This window comes from Glycine soja, chromosome 12 (assembly GCF_004193775.1).
Source record: "Glycine soja cultivar W05 chromosome 12, ASM419377v2, whole genome shotgun sequence".
Classification (NCBI taxonomy): domain Eukaryota; kingdom Viridiplantae; phylum Streptophyta; class Magnoliopsida; order Fabales; family Fabaceae; genus Glycine; species Glycine soja.
In genome coordinates, this window is record NC_041013.1 from 21,902,956 (window position 1) to 21,917,373 (window position 14,418).

General features: G+C 36.2%; 2 protein-coding genes across 3 annotated transcripts; one reads left to right on the forward strand and one right to left on the reverse strand.

Moving 5' to 3' along the window:
* Positions 1-1,537: 1,537 nt before the first annotated feature.
* Positions 1,538-3,155, forward strand: LOC114379125. Of its 2 annotated transcripts, none has more exons than XM_028337714.1 (2): positions 1,538-1,901; positions 1,991-3,155. In XM_028337714.1, exon 2 carries the CDS (start codon positions 2,013-2,015, stop codon positions 2,895-2,897), a length of 885 nt encoding a protein of 294 aa, XP_028193515.1. In that variant the 5' UTR covers positions 1,538-1,901; positions 1,991-2,012; the 3' UTR covers positions 2,898-3,155. The 2 variants fall into 2 exon arrangements, with proteins under 2 accessions (XP_028193515.1, XP_028193514.1); XM_028337713.1 differs by having other exon boundaries at positions 1,538-1,858.
* Positions 3,156-12,401: 9,246 nt separating this feature from the next.
* On the reverse strand, positions 12,402-13,463 carry LOC114378871. The gene is made up of 3 exons (XM_028337463.1): positions 13,019-13,463; positions 12,852-12,934; positions 12,402-12,776 (listed from the first exon to the last, which is right to left on the reverse strand). The coding sequence occupies exons 1-3, from the start codon at positions 13,461-13,463 to the stop codon at positions 12,402-12,404; spliced, it is 903 nt and encodes a 300-aa protein (XP_028193264.1).
* Between the last annotated feature and the right edge of the window lie 955 nt (positions 13,464-14,418).

Genomic DNA, 14,418 nt, shown 5'->3' on the forward strand with positions numbered 1-14,418 from the left:
TATAAGCAACAATCAAGGTCTTTAAAACTAGACCAGGTTGACCGGTTCAATCGGAACTAGTCTAGAGACTCTTAAAAACCGGTGAAAACCTACTAAGAACATGTGAAAGCGATATAAAATTGGCCAAAATCAGTGCGCCGAAGACAAGGACTCTTTCTCTAGTAGTGGACTAATCTTGATATTCCTAAAGCAGTAAACAAAGGGGTTAGAACCAGCTCCACTCGCTAAAGGTACATGGACTCCTCATAAGGCTCAAGTTTAAGTTGAACCGATATAGAGAATCGGGGTTGAATCGATGTTTTTCTTAATTTTTTAATTTTTTAATTTATTTTATTTTATTTAATTTTTTTTAAAATAAATAAAAATACATTTTTAAATATTTCACATAAACATCAATTATTTTCTCAATTATTATTAGTTTTTATCTTATGAAACATATAATTTAGTCATTTATACTGATTTATAATTTTTTAATCCTAATTTTATTATTTACATACTATTCTATTGCTTAAAATATTATATTATATTAAAAAATATAAGGATTCAACTACACTTGAACCATTGAATCAAATCAATATTTTTACGAATTCAATCACAGGTCCAAATATAAAAATATTGACAATGACACTTATATAAGTAAGTCTATATCATTTGCTCCAATATGAAAAAAAGTTAAACACCATTATTTAAATTTAAATAAACTATGTAAATAATTCCTCTGATGATGCTCTAATATTTATAAACAATATTAATGAAAATACATAGTAATAAATATGACTATAATGCTAATTTATTTACCACTAGTAACATTTCAATGTCTACAAATAAAATAAGATAACAATTTCAACTTTAAGAAAACTAGACCAAATGGTCTGTACTTTGCACGGCAAAAAAAGCAAAACAGCGGTCTACTTTATAATTACTCAATTTTAAATATGACCCAAGTCATTGTTTTCCATTGTATTATCGTAGAGTTTCTTTTTTTTGTTGACATGTAAGAAAAACTTTGGCATGTAGTAGCCAGGTCAAGGGGTGTGTAAAAATGAGGTAAAAAATTTCAAACTGAATTCGTTCCCAATCAATTTCATTTTGTATCCAGTTCATAATTAAATCAGTTTTGAATAAATTTTAAAAACTCCATTCAAAATCAAATTAGTTTTAAAAAAGTTGGTTATGAATCGAATCAATTTTAAATTAGTATTAAATCGATTTTAAGAACTAAATTGTTTTGAAATCAATTTTTTGAACTGTTTTTTTAAATAAAAAATAATTTAAGTGAAAATTAGTTTGCTTAATCAAACCCATTTTTTTTAAAAATAATTTGATTAATTGAACTGATTTTCTAAAATAATATAATCATTTTTTGTTCAAACCAGCTCTGATAAAAATTGGTTCAATTTCAATTAGGTTACAATCTGATTGGTCCGAATAAAAAAAAAATCGCACATCCCTGGCCAGTTCCGACCTTCTTTGCGGTCTACGGTAAAGCCGTATAGGTATTCCAATATGCGTGTATACCGTATATATAAACATAAATACATTAATAATCATCTCCTTGAACACAATTTCTCCTCCAACAAATCTCTCTGTTCTCATTTACTCTCTCAAAATTCGTGCACGCTAGTCACCGAGCGTGATTCAGCTTTTTCCCTTCTGTTTCTTCGCTTTCTCTGACAATCATAACGGAAAATGAGAAATCAAAGCGCGTTTCTATGAACCCAAATGACATCACAATCACCGGCATCACACTGTTTAATGCAGTACCACGATTCTCCGCACCCTAAGCATTAACGTCAAATATAAAATAAAGCTGCACAAGCACAAAACCTTCCACTTCGTATTCCCCAAAACCGTAACTGTACGCGATACACTCCTAGAAATCTGTCTCTTTTTCGGGTCTAGTGAGGATTTTGTTTTTTCCCATCATTTTCAATGCTTTTCAAATTCTACTTTCCTAATTCCGAAACATTTTTTTATTTGTGAATTGCAGAATCAAAATTTGATCAAAGAGAATGGGAAAAACATCAAGCAGAGAGTGGACACGGATCTACCTCATCTACGGAATGGATCAGTGGCAAACCTTCGTCTTCCTTCTATGTCAAGCGGTTCTCTTCTCAGTTCTCTCAATACTTTACCTTCTCTACTTCAATGACATCTCTCACACTTTCCAAAGCCTTCTCTCCATCGCCTCCGTGCCCTGCAGCGCCGCCCGCTTCGCCGCCGGGTTTATGGGCTCCGTCACGGCGCTCTCCGCGCTGTGCCTCTTCTACGCGGCGGCGAATTTCTTCTACTCGGCAGTGCCGCTCCATTCTGAGATGGCACAGCACATCGTGGACACAGTCAATGACTGGCCGACGGTGCGACAGGTGCTCGATCTCGGCTGCTGCGGTCGCGGCATTCTGCTGAATGCCGTGGCCGCCCGTCTTAAAAAGGAAGGAAGTTCGGGTCGGGTGATCGGGTTAAGCGGCCAGAACAAGACAGAATTAGCGGCCACGCTTCGGGCTGCTAAGGTGGAGGGTGTGGAGGAATACGTAACGTGCCGGACAGGTGATGCCACGACGTTGCCGTTTTTAGACGACAGCTTCGATGCTGTTGTGTCCGGTACGTTCGTGCACACCGTGGGATGGGGGCACGCTGCCGATGTGGCGGCAGCGGAGAGGGGGAGGGTGGTGGCGGAGGTGGTGAGGGTGTTGAAGGAGGGTGGGGTTGGGGTTGTGTGGGACCTTGTGCACGTGCCAGAGTACGTGCGACGGTTACAAGAGATGAAGATGGAAGACATTAGAATGAGCGAGCGTGTGACGGCGTTCATGGTTAGCAGCCACGTCGTGTCCTTCAGGAAGCCCACTCACCACGTGCATGGCCCACCAGAGGTCAGGTTGGATTGGAGATTCTGCTGACGTGGATTTTTTACAAACAGATTATTACAGTATCTATAGAGAGTGATACATACTAAACCATTTTGTACTTTTGTCTAAATGTTTTTCATTTTTTTTGTTTTGACTATGATGTTATGAAGAAAAACAGTGCTTGGCTGGGAGGCAAAGTCGAACCATGCAAATTGCAAATGAGTGAAGTTAGCTATAGTTTATTGTATATGTTGTTTAATACGTGTATTTGTTTTTTTTAATAAGCCACAAGTTGAGTTAATACGCGTATATTGTGAATTATAATTTATACATGCACCCAAACTTAGTTTGTAGAGTGTAGGCTAAATTTCTTTCACAAATAACTACTTCCACATATTATTTGGTAGGGATAAGATCTATTTTTTTACGGGAAAAAATATTTATTTTATATATTTATGTAAAAAAAATATTTTATGGGTCAATTATCCCATTATTCTGCATGTAGATTCGCTAGTGATTGTTATTAAAATTAATGTTAAGCTTCAAATCAAGATTTGAGTAGAAGAAAAAAAAAAGGGCTAATTAAACCGTGACTTAGGTATAAAGTATAAACTATCATCCAAATATATTATTGGGTTCTTTTATTATGATAGAATTGCGATTTGTAAATGGATGGACGAAAGTGGTATCCAACTGTTGGGAATGCTACTACAGAAATAACACAAGTAAAATTATGTGAGAATTGACATGTTTTGGAATGGGATTTCAAATTTTAGAGTAAATTGTAAGCAGTAAGTATGAATAAAAATTAAAAGCTATAAATTGAAGTAGTATGTATGTCGTTATAAAGTATATTCGTCTAAGAACCAAATTCGTTGGACTGATTTGTCGAAAATGGTTACCCTCTTATATCTTTGGTTTTAACACTACTTGATCAGCTGTGGTTGAATTGTGACACCAAAGAAAAAAAAAGGGGGGATCATGTACCGCCATCTAATTTATTGTTTGTGTTTCAAGTGTTCCCTCCATTTGAGATTTAAGTTTATGAATAATTAAAGTTGAAATCTATATAGTGCAATGAATTGATGGTAAACAAAAGTAGCGACATATGTTTCTAGACTCTAGTACCATTCAACTTTGTGGATGCTGTAATTTGATATGATAAACGTGGCAGGGTGCACCCAGCAGAAGTGTTATTCATGATCATAGATTTTTCTGGTTAAACTAACAATGTTCTGGATGAGTTAGTTAGGAGTTTACATCAGATGGTACTATCAAAATGGTTATTGGTTATGAAATTAACTAATGGTAAAGAACTAAAATCATTTAATAAAATTATGTTAAGTTTTAAGTCAGTGAAGTCATTGGACATTGTATTGTTCTACCAAATGTGATGTTATCTTCAGAACTAATTATGTTGGGCACATGCGTAATCATAGTTCATTGATCAATGACTTATGGTAATTCGTAGCTATTAGCTTCACTGTTATTGTTTTAAACAACCAATATGATTATTAATTAAAAAAAAGGTTACAATAGACACCGGTTAGAAGAGTAGATTATATAATTTTTAACTCGAGAAAAATGAGAAGAGAGATTGAAAAGAACATTAGAAAAAATTAAATTATCAAGAGAAATCTTACACTTGATAATATTTTTAAATCTTTTATTTTAACTATGTCAAATGACGTTGTGTATTCGATTTTATCTAGTGAAGTAAAGCTTTGTTGTTGTTGTAGTAACTTCATTCTCACATTTGTTAAGAACACGTGTAGTGTGCTAAATTGGATCTACAACATACATTAGCCGCTACTATTTGAGGATCGGGTTCGTCTTTTGCCTTGTCATTGAACCAATTCTCTTTCGTCTCACTAAATCAGCAAGTGTGCATTACAAAACATTTTCGAGTTTTCATTTCCCTTCATTAATTGATTTGATAATAATGTAGATTGTCGAGCATGGTGGTAGCCTTTTCAAGTAGCACATGGAGCATGTGCTTCTGCCCCTCTTAAATGAACCATGTGTTGAGAGATTAATCAATTTCAGTTGTTTTAAATAACTAATATGATTAAACATGTGCTTGTATGTCCTAATCTTGAGTGTGATAGACAAACTTTAAGTCCAAAATCAGTGCCATCTGGTTCTTACTATCAAGGAAGATAAGAACATAGATCATTCTATGTGGGGAAGGTAACTGTTTTAGAATATTCTGGAGCATACAGCCTGTAATCTATTCTATAATCATAATCAGTGATAAGGATTCTGTAACTACCATAAATTGGGATTGTTTACTATATAAAATAAAAATCTGATCGTGAGGTATTGTGAAAGGGTGTCTTTTGTAGAACAGGGTCAGAAACTTAATAATATGTAGTCTTATCCAATGTTTTATTTGTTTTCTTTCTCTTCTTCCTTTTCAGTTTTTTAGCCTGGAATCACTTTTTTTTTCATGTAACCTGTTTTAACATCCTTGTTGGACTTTCGATAGGCTCATTATGGATAGGCATTGCCATTGCGACTACCAAAATTGTTATTGGCACTACCAAGTCATAGTAAATGATCATTTTATCCTTCTAAGTTTTCTTACACTCTCAATTCTTTCATACACTCTCAATCCTTCTTCCTTCCTCTCTCTCCCTCATGACACCCCCACCATTTCCCTTCCTCTCACAATATTTTCTTTTCCTCAATTTTTAATTGTAATCAAATTAACTATGATACACATTGATGTCATAAATTGATTTGATTACTATTAATAAAACCAATTCATATAATAATCAATCCAGTTATATTTATAAATGATAACTTCTATCCAATTAATTCAATTTTAATTAAAAAAAAAAAGATATTGATTACTATTAAAAATGATAAATCATATCACAATTAATTTTATTGTTTTAAAAAAGGTAGCTTGCAATTAAAATTAATTAAAAAAGGTGTCAAAAAATACACAACGAAATATGATTCCCTTGTGTATTTCATAAAAAAATATCCAATGAAATTATGTTTTCATTTTTACACAACGGAAACATGATTTCGTTGTGTTGTTTGGAGGCGAAAAAATACACAATGGAATCATGATTTTGTTGTTCAACGATACAATGAAATATGATTATGTTGTGTATTATTTTTCACACCCCCTTTTACCCAAAGAAAACATGATTCTATTGTGTTATTTGGGAGAAAAAATTACATAATAAAATCATGATTCCATTGTTGAACAACACAACTTTGTTGTGTAGTGTAGGGTTAAAAATTATATGTAATAAAATCATGATTCTGTTGAATATAACACACGTATACAACAAAAGTATGTTTTTGTGGAAAGGGCAATTTTGGAAATAAAAAAGAAACTAGTCACATGTATAGTTTAAATAAAAATTGTGGTAGTGAAAATAGTAATTCCCTTATGGAGGTATATGTGTAAACCCAAGTGAGAAAAAAATGTGAATCTCACATGGATTAGGTTTACTTTGCCATCATGGGCAATGTTATTCCCACCTCTCATATTTGGAAATCCAAAAATATTCCTAAGGGTAAATAGTCATTTTTGTCCATCAATGTGTAATTCGCTGACAAATGCATCCCTGAAAGATGAAAATATAAAATTTAGTCTCTTAAAGTGTAAAAAGTGCGACAAATATATCCGACTGTTAACTTCTGTCCATCACCATTAATAAAATAGTCTACATGGCACGAACGAATAAATTTGTTACTGAAATGATTGTCAACATGGATTGTCAGCATGAGGGCATATTTGTCATAATATTTTTTTGACTTTTTGTCTTCCCACTCCACTGACAAATGGGTCCCTGAAAGATGAAAATGCAAAATTTAGCCCCCAAAAGTATAAAAAGTGCAACAAATATATACAGACATTAATAATGAATTGTATAGGAGAAAAGCTAGGGAAAAGGGGATTAAAAAAACAGTAAAATATAGTTTAAGATTTGAACTCTTATACTTTGATTATCTATCTATTTATCCACACACACACACACACATTTTATTGATTAAAGAAAAAGACTTATAATTCCACTTTAGCTTTATCTAGTTTAAATTTTGTGAATTTTTTTTAAAAAAATAGTTGATTAAATTATTTTTTAAAAATAAATAAATAAATAAATTTGGTCCCACGACCGGTTGTATTTTTTCTACTCAAAACTCTCGACATATTATTTTTAATCTAAATATAAGGGTACTTAAGTTGGAATTGAGATATAGAATAATTTTAAAGATGAAAAGTGAAAAATTTAGTAGAAATTTGATAAAATTATAAGATATAAGAAAAAGTTTTTTTTAACAACAAAGATTAAGGTTTGACAAGGAAATCAAAATAATAAAAATATATATATTAAAATACAATTTAAAAAATATATTACATAAGTACTAAACGAATAGGAACAGTAAATTACGAACATAGAATAATAATAATAATAATTGTAACGACCCGCCTCGTCGCTACAATATCATCAATCTAAACTGCAGAAATTTTAAATTTTAAATGAAAACTCCATTAATTTGTTTATAAAAAAACGAAAGTAAATTTTTCTTCTTTACTCGATATACATTCACCAAATAACGCACCAATACTTAAGTGAATACATATATATTAGTATAGTAACTCAATACACATTATTCACATAATGGAAATTAAACTTGTTCATACATATAATTCAAATCTGTGATTTACATCTTTAATTCAACAAAAGAATCATGGAACCAACTATGGAGGAGTTGATTAACAAAACACAACACGCTCCCAAAAAATCTCAACGTCATCACGTCGGCTCGGTGGCTCCTCAATAGAATCTCACTTCCTACGCCCTACTGTTGTCATTCTGCTCCCACAAACAAGGTTCGCAATCATCACAGGTATCAACCACACGATACAAAATTGCAAGGGTGAGTTCATTATAAAAAGAACCAATGCTAAATCCAAATAATCACAATTAGCAAGAAAACATAGGTAAACATCATGAGCTTACACAACATTCATTATTCAACACCCACATTCAACAATTATTCATCATCCACATTCAACAATTATTCATCATCCATCCATGGATCTAATCAATACTACTCAGAATGATGCATGCACCTGACCTCAACTCTCAGATGCAATGTGGTACGTATCATCAACCAAGGAAATAGCCTAAGCATGTCCACACGACACCTCACTTAGGAAAACTATGCAGTAATTGTCTCAATGACGTTATCAACAACAACAACCTCATTCCATATCAACATCATCACATATCAATTTAAAGTCATCAATAGCGACATCAACAATAAGTCACATTCCGCATGTACATATATCTTTCATGCCTGAGATTCACACTCCTCAAGTCTTCAAACAACAGAAGTCAAATAAGGACAATAATTTTATTCATCAACTGTATATATATATATATATATATATATATATATATATATATATATATATATATATATATATATATATATCGCATCCCATTCATTGAAAACATGGTTTTCTAGAAAAAAAATTCAGCATGAAATAGGGACAAACATATATTCTCATAGCTAGGTTCCCTGAACCTAACCATGGTGTAGAAACGGTAAATTTATAATAAACTCCCCTCACCTATTGTGAGCTTCCTGTCGGTTCCTCTTTGCATCACTTAGAGGTCTCTCTCTCGTTCACTCTTGTCGGTCCAACGCAAGTCTCTATTACGCCAAAACGAAAGGAATTTAGTATGGATTCCAAAAGCAAGGTCAAAGGCAACATTCAGGGTCAAATACCCCTGTCAAAACATAAAGGGTTGAGGGGTATTTCGGATTCTACAAATGGAAACATCGTTTTGAAATTCCAATCACGCCAATGTGACCAGGGTTCAGTGAATGCCGCAAAAAAAAAACCTCAATGTTATAAAAAGATAACTTTTACAATGTCTCATTCTTTAGGGTTTTTCAAAGGAAGTGTAAAAACACCCTATTACAATACCCAACACAAAAGAGACACTAAGAGGAACTCAAACTAGCTAGAAGGTTTAGAAGTCAAGATTACCTCAGAGAAACTTTGAAATGGAGGATTGAGGGATTTTCTCCATCAAATCTTCGAGGAGGATTATGAGGATTCTGCTCCGATTAAAGTATTCCTCTTGGTGTGGGGGTCCAACGGCAAGCAACGACGGCTTACGGCGGCCATCGGTGGTCTTGGGTGGTGAAAAATGAGGTTTTAGGGTTTGGGTGACATTTTTGGAGAAGAAGAGAGTGAAAAATCGTGTTTTTCACGCTGAGGACGTATTTATAACCTGCAAATTTCGCTTAGCGAGACTATCGCGCTAAGTCGAAGTCCACTTCATGCGCTTAGCACAAGAATTTAGGCTTAGCGCAACCCCCTCTGCGGTAGGGTGAGCTTAGCGCACCCTTGGGCGCTTAGCGCAACTTCCTCTCGGTTGGAATTGCGCTTATTGTGCCATTCGCGCTTAGCGAGAAACCAAAAGTTGTTATTTTCAAAATCCCAATAGTCAGACTGTGAAACATGTCTTAGGAAGCTCCAAACAAAATTTGAAGATGATCTAATGGTTAACGAATCTGAGATCGCGATTTTACTGAACTAGGTTTAGGCAAAAATCTAAAATCTCATAATTTCAACTTTGCTCAACAAAACTCCACATAACTCAACATCCACATCAAAAAATTCACACATGACTAATTCAAGTCATATTTCAAATCATTCAAGTCAAACATATATTCAAACAACAAGCTAAACACAATCAAACATCGATTTATAATTAATAACATTTCAGGGTGTTACAACTCTCCCACCCTTTTAGAAATTTCGTCCTCGAAATTTACCTGACTCAAACAAGGATGGATAGGCTACTCACATCTGACTCTCTAATTCCCACATGGCATCTTCTCCTGATGTACCCCCCCCAGATCACCTTAACCAATGGAATCTCCTTCCCTCTTAGGTGCTTTGTTCGTATATCCTCAATCCTCAAAGGCAATGTTTCATATGTTAAGTTCTCTTTTACTTGTACGTCATCCAATTTGATCACATGAGATGGATCATGGATATACTTACGGAGTTGAGACACATGAAAGACATTGTGAAGATTAGAAAGTGATGGGGGTAATGCAATTTGGTATGCCACAGGACCGACTCTTTTAAGAATTTGGAAAGGACCGATATAACGAGGTGTGAGTTTTCGGGATTTCAATGCTCGACCAACCCCAGTCCACGGAGTGACTCTCAAGAATACATGATCATCAACCTCGAATTCCAAGTCTTTCCTCCTTTTATCCTGATAACTTTTCTGTCTACTCTGAGCAGTCCTCATCCTTTCTTGGATCAACTTCACCTTCTCGGCAGTTGCTGTACCACTTCAGGTCCTAAGATGAGGTTTTTTCTCTGGGCTCTAGCCAACATAGAGGTGTCCTACACCTTCTACCATACAAAGCTTCATAGGGAGCCATGCCAATGGTAGAGTGAAAACTATTGTTGTAAATGAACTCTATCAATGGCAGAAAACTCTCCCAACTTCCCTTTTGCTCTAAGACACACGCCCTCAAAAAGTCCTCCAGCGATTGTATGGTCCATTCAATTTGGCCATCAGTTTGAGGATGGTAGGCTAAACTTAGTCTAAGCTTGGTCCCCAACGCTTTGTTCAGGCTCTCCCAAAATCTAAAGGTAAACCTAGGATCTCTATCAGACACTATGCTAGATGGCACACCATGTAATCTGACAATCTCACTAATATACATGGAGGTCAACTTTTCCAAGGAAAATTTGATATTAATGGGAATAAAGTGAGCAGACTTGGTCAGCCTGTCAACAATAACCCAGATAGAATCCAAACCTCTGGGGGTCCTAGGTAGTCCTACAACAAAATCCATGGAAATACTATCCCACTTCCACTAGGGTACCTCCAAGGGTTGTAACCTCCCTGAAGGTCTCTGATGTTCTATCTTAGCCTTCTGGAAGACTAAACATGCATACACAAACTCACTAATCTCTCTCTTCATGTTGGGTCACCAAAACATCATCTTTAAATATTGATACATCTTGGTACCACCAGGATGAATGCTCAAACTACTCCTATGTCCTTCCTCTAGGATCATCTTCCTAAGTTTAGGCACATTGGGAATACAAATCCTATCTTGAAGCCTCAAGACTCCATCCGATCCAATATTGAAACTACTATCTCTTCCTGACTCTACAGCTTCTAACTGAGTCCTTAGAAAAGGATCAAACTTCTGGCCTTCCCTGATATCTCCTAGTAACTTACTGGTAATCCTCAAAGTCCCTAATCTCACACTGTTAGGAGTAACCTCACATGCAAGGCTAAGGTCTCTAAATTGCTCTAGGAGATCCATCTCTCTAACCATCAAAGCAGATACATGTAGGGATTTCCTACCCAAGGCGTCAGCCACTACATTGGCTTTGTCGGGATGGTAACTAAGCTCAAAATCATAATCTTTAAGAAACTCTAACCATCTCCTTTGACGCATGTTCAGCTCTTTCTGACTAAACAAGTACTTTAGGCTCTTATGATCACTAAACACCTCAAACTTGGAGTCAAACAAGTAATGTCTCCACATCTTAAGGGCAAAAACCACAGCAATCAGCTCTAGATCATGGGTGGGATAATTCCTCTCATGGGTCTTGAGTTGTCTAGAAGCATAGGCCATTACTTGGCCATTTTGCATCAACACTCCTCCTAAACCCATCTTTAATGCATCACAATACAGATCAAAGGGTTCTCTCGGGTTAGGCAAAACTAACACTGGATCGGTTGTCAATCTTTCCTTAAGGGCCTGGAAACTATGCTCATATTGGGTATCCCACACAAAAGCTTGACCCTTACGAGTTAGTTTAGTCAAAGGTAAAGCTAACTTGGAGAAACCTTCTATGAATCTCCGGTAGTATCCTGCTAAACCCAGAAAACTCCTAATCTCAAAAATAGATTTAGGACTCTCCCACTCTAGAACGGCTTCTATCTTAGAGGGATCTACAGCTATACCCCCTTGAGATATCACATGCCCTAGGAAACTAACTTTCTCTAACCAAAACTCACACTTGGACAACTTAGCATAGAGTTGTCAATCCCTAAGGGTATATAGCATAATCCTCAAATGTTTTTCATGTTCCTCTCTAGTCTTGGAGTATACCAAAATATCATCTATGAATACTACCACAAAACTATCAAGGTAAGGGTGAAAGACTCTATTCATGTAGTCCATAAACACACCTGGAGCATTACTCACACCAAAGGGCATGACTAAATACTCATAGTGACCATAACGGGTCCTAAAAGCAGTCTTAGGTATGTCCTCGGACTTCACTCGAATCTGATGGTAACCTGACCTAAGGTCTATCTTACTAAACATACAAGCTCCTACCACTTGGTCCATAAGGTCATCTATTCTAGGCAAAGGGTACTTATTCTTAATCGTCACCTTGTTCAACTAGCGGTAGTCTACACACAACCTCATGGTCCCATCTTTCTTTTTCACTAACAACAGTGGTGCTCCCTATGGAGACACACTGGGTCTCACAAACCGTTTCTCCAACAACTCATCTAACTATTTCTTAAGCTTGACTAACTCTATAGGAGACATCCTATAAGGGGCTATGGATATAGGTCCAGCACCAGGTACCAGGTCTATGGAAAACTCTATCTCTCTCTCGGGTGGTAGACCGAATATATCCTCATGGAACACTTCAGGAAACTCCCTAACAATAGGGAGGTCACACATGGAAACCTTTGTCTTTATTTCTAGGTTAGACAAGATCATGTACACTTGAGCATCTCCTTTCAAAGATGTTACAACTTGGTTGGCAGAGATAAACATCATATCCTTACTCACTCCAGGACCATCAAACACCACAGTTTTATCAAAACAGTTTAACAAGACATGGTTTGAAGATAACCACTCCATACCAAGAATAACATCAATCTGGCTCAAAGGCAAACAAATCATATCAATCAAGAAGGTTCTACCATAAATTTCCACAGGACAATCCAAACACACCTTAGAAGTTAACACATAACCATTAGTTGGGGTCTCTACCTCCAGATCTTTATTTAAAGAAGACACAGAAAGCTTAAGTTTCCCTACACATGAATAGGATATAAAAGAATGGGTTGCTCCAAAATCAAACAACACAAGTAAAGGAATTCCATTTATGAAGCATTTACCTTGGATTAGATCTTTGGATTTCAAAGCTTCAGCACCGTTAAGGATAAAGACTCTTCCAGTGGCCTTTGGATGTCCAATTTGGTCATTCAGGCCCCCACCATTTTGCTCCCTCTTGGGATGTGGACAATCTCTCTGACAATGCCCCTTTTGTCTACAATTAAAACATGTTATGCCTTTATCAGGGCAATTTGAGGAGATGTGCCCTGGCTTACTACATCTGTAACAAGTGATATGAGTAGGGAAGGTATTGGGTTTGCTACCACTACCACCCGCAAATCCCATGGCAACAATCTTCTGATTGTTGGGGCGGTTACCATATTGCTTAAGAGGGGTCGAGTACGGTTTTCCTCGATGTTGGGGTCCATTCTTTTTGTTCTTCATTGGACCTATACTCTTATAATAGCTCACCCTGTCTCGAGAGTCTTCATCCCAAATCCGACACATGTTAACCAAGAGTGGAAACTGACGAACACCCTGGTAATTCACATCTTGCTTCACTTCAGGTCGCAAGCCGTTCAGAAACTTCACACATTTGAGCTTTCACCATCCCTCCCTTGATAATGGGGAAAGTACTTCACCAACTCTTAAAACTTGGCTGCATACTCAGCTATAGTCATGTTTCCCTGCTAGAGCTCTAAGAACTCCATCTTGTTCTTGTTCCTAACATCCTCAGGAAAGTATTTCTCCAAGAATACCCTCTTGAAGACATCCCAGGTCACATCTTGACCTTCAGCATCTAGGCATTGGCGAGTATTCTCCCACCAATACTCAGCTTCTTCCACCAAAGTGTATGTACCAAAAGCAACTTTTTGCCCTTCCGGACATGCCATCACTCGGAAAATCTTCTCAATTTCCCTTATCCAGTTCTAAGCACCATCAAGGTTGTATCCTCCATTGAATGAAGGGGGATTGTTTCGTTGGAAGCGGTCCAACCCTTGGTACTCAACAGCTCCACCAGCTTCTCCCCTATTTGGATTCCCTATAGCTTGAGCTAAGGCTTGGAGAGCATCAGCTATAGCATGATCATTTCGCCCAGCCATCACTCCTTATACACACCAAGAAGTGAGACATAGAAAGAATACACACAAGAAAAAAAAGAGCAACACAAATCACAACCATCACAAGTTCCTACTTGGTTACTTTTGAGAGTTGATGCCTTGAGACATTAACACTCATTTCCCATCGTTTGTATTTCCTGATTACTTGCCATATCATCCCATTGTACTTCACAAATTATACAGATGGTCAGTCTGATAATTCATGACACGACATTGAAACTCATGGTATAGCAGACATCAGGAAACCAAACACGTTACGACTACTACAATCAAATTTCTACAACACATGGAAAGACAACAAGCGAATAAGATCCAATTGCAAACAACAGACATCAAGCATT

What these genes read in the sequence shown, in the direction of transcription:
- LOC114379125 (XM_028337714.1), top strand. Translation starts at nt 2,013, where the DNA reads ATGGGAAAAACATCAAGCAGAGAGTGGACACGGATCTACCTCATCTAC.
- LOC114378871 (XM_028337463.1), bottom strand. Translation starts at nt 13,463, where the DNA reads ATGTGTCGGATTTGGGATGAAGACTCTCGAGACAGGGTGAGCTATTAT. An exon ending in ATCCAAAGATCTAATCCAAG is followed by an intron (nt 12,935 to 13,018) that starts GTAAATGCTTCA and finishes ATTCATGTGTAG; the next exon opens with GGAAACTTAAGCTTTCTGTG. An exon ending in GTTATGTGTTAACTTCTAAG is followed by an intron (nt 12,777 to 12,851) that starts GTGTGTTTGGAT and finishes CCTTTGAGCCAG; the next exon opens with ATTGATGTTATTCTTGGTAT.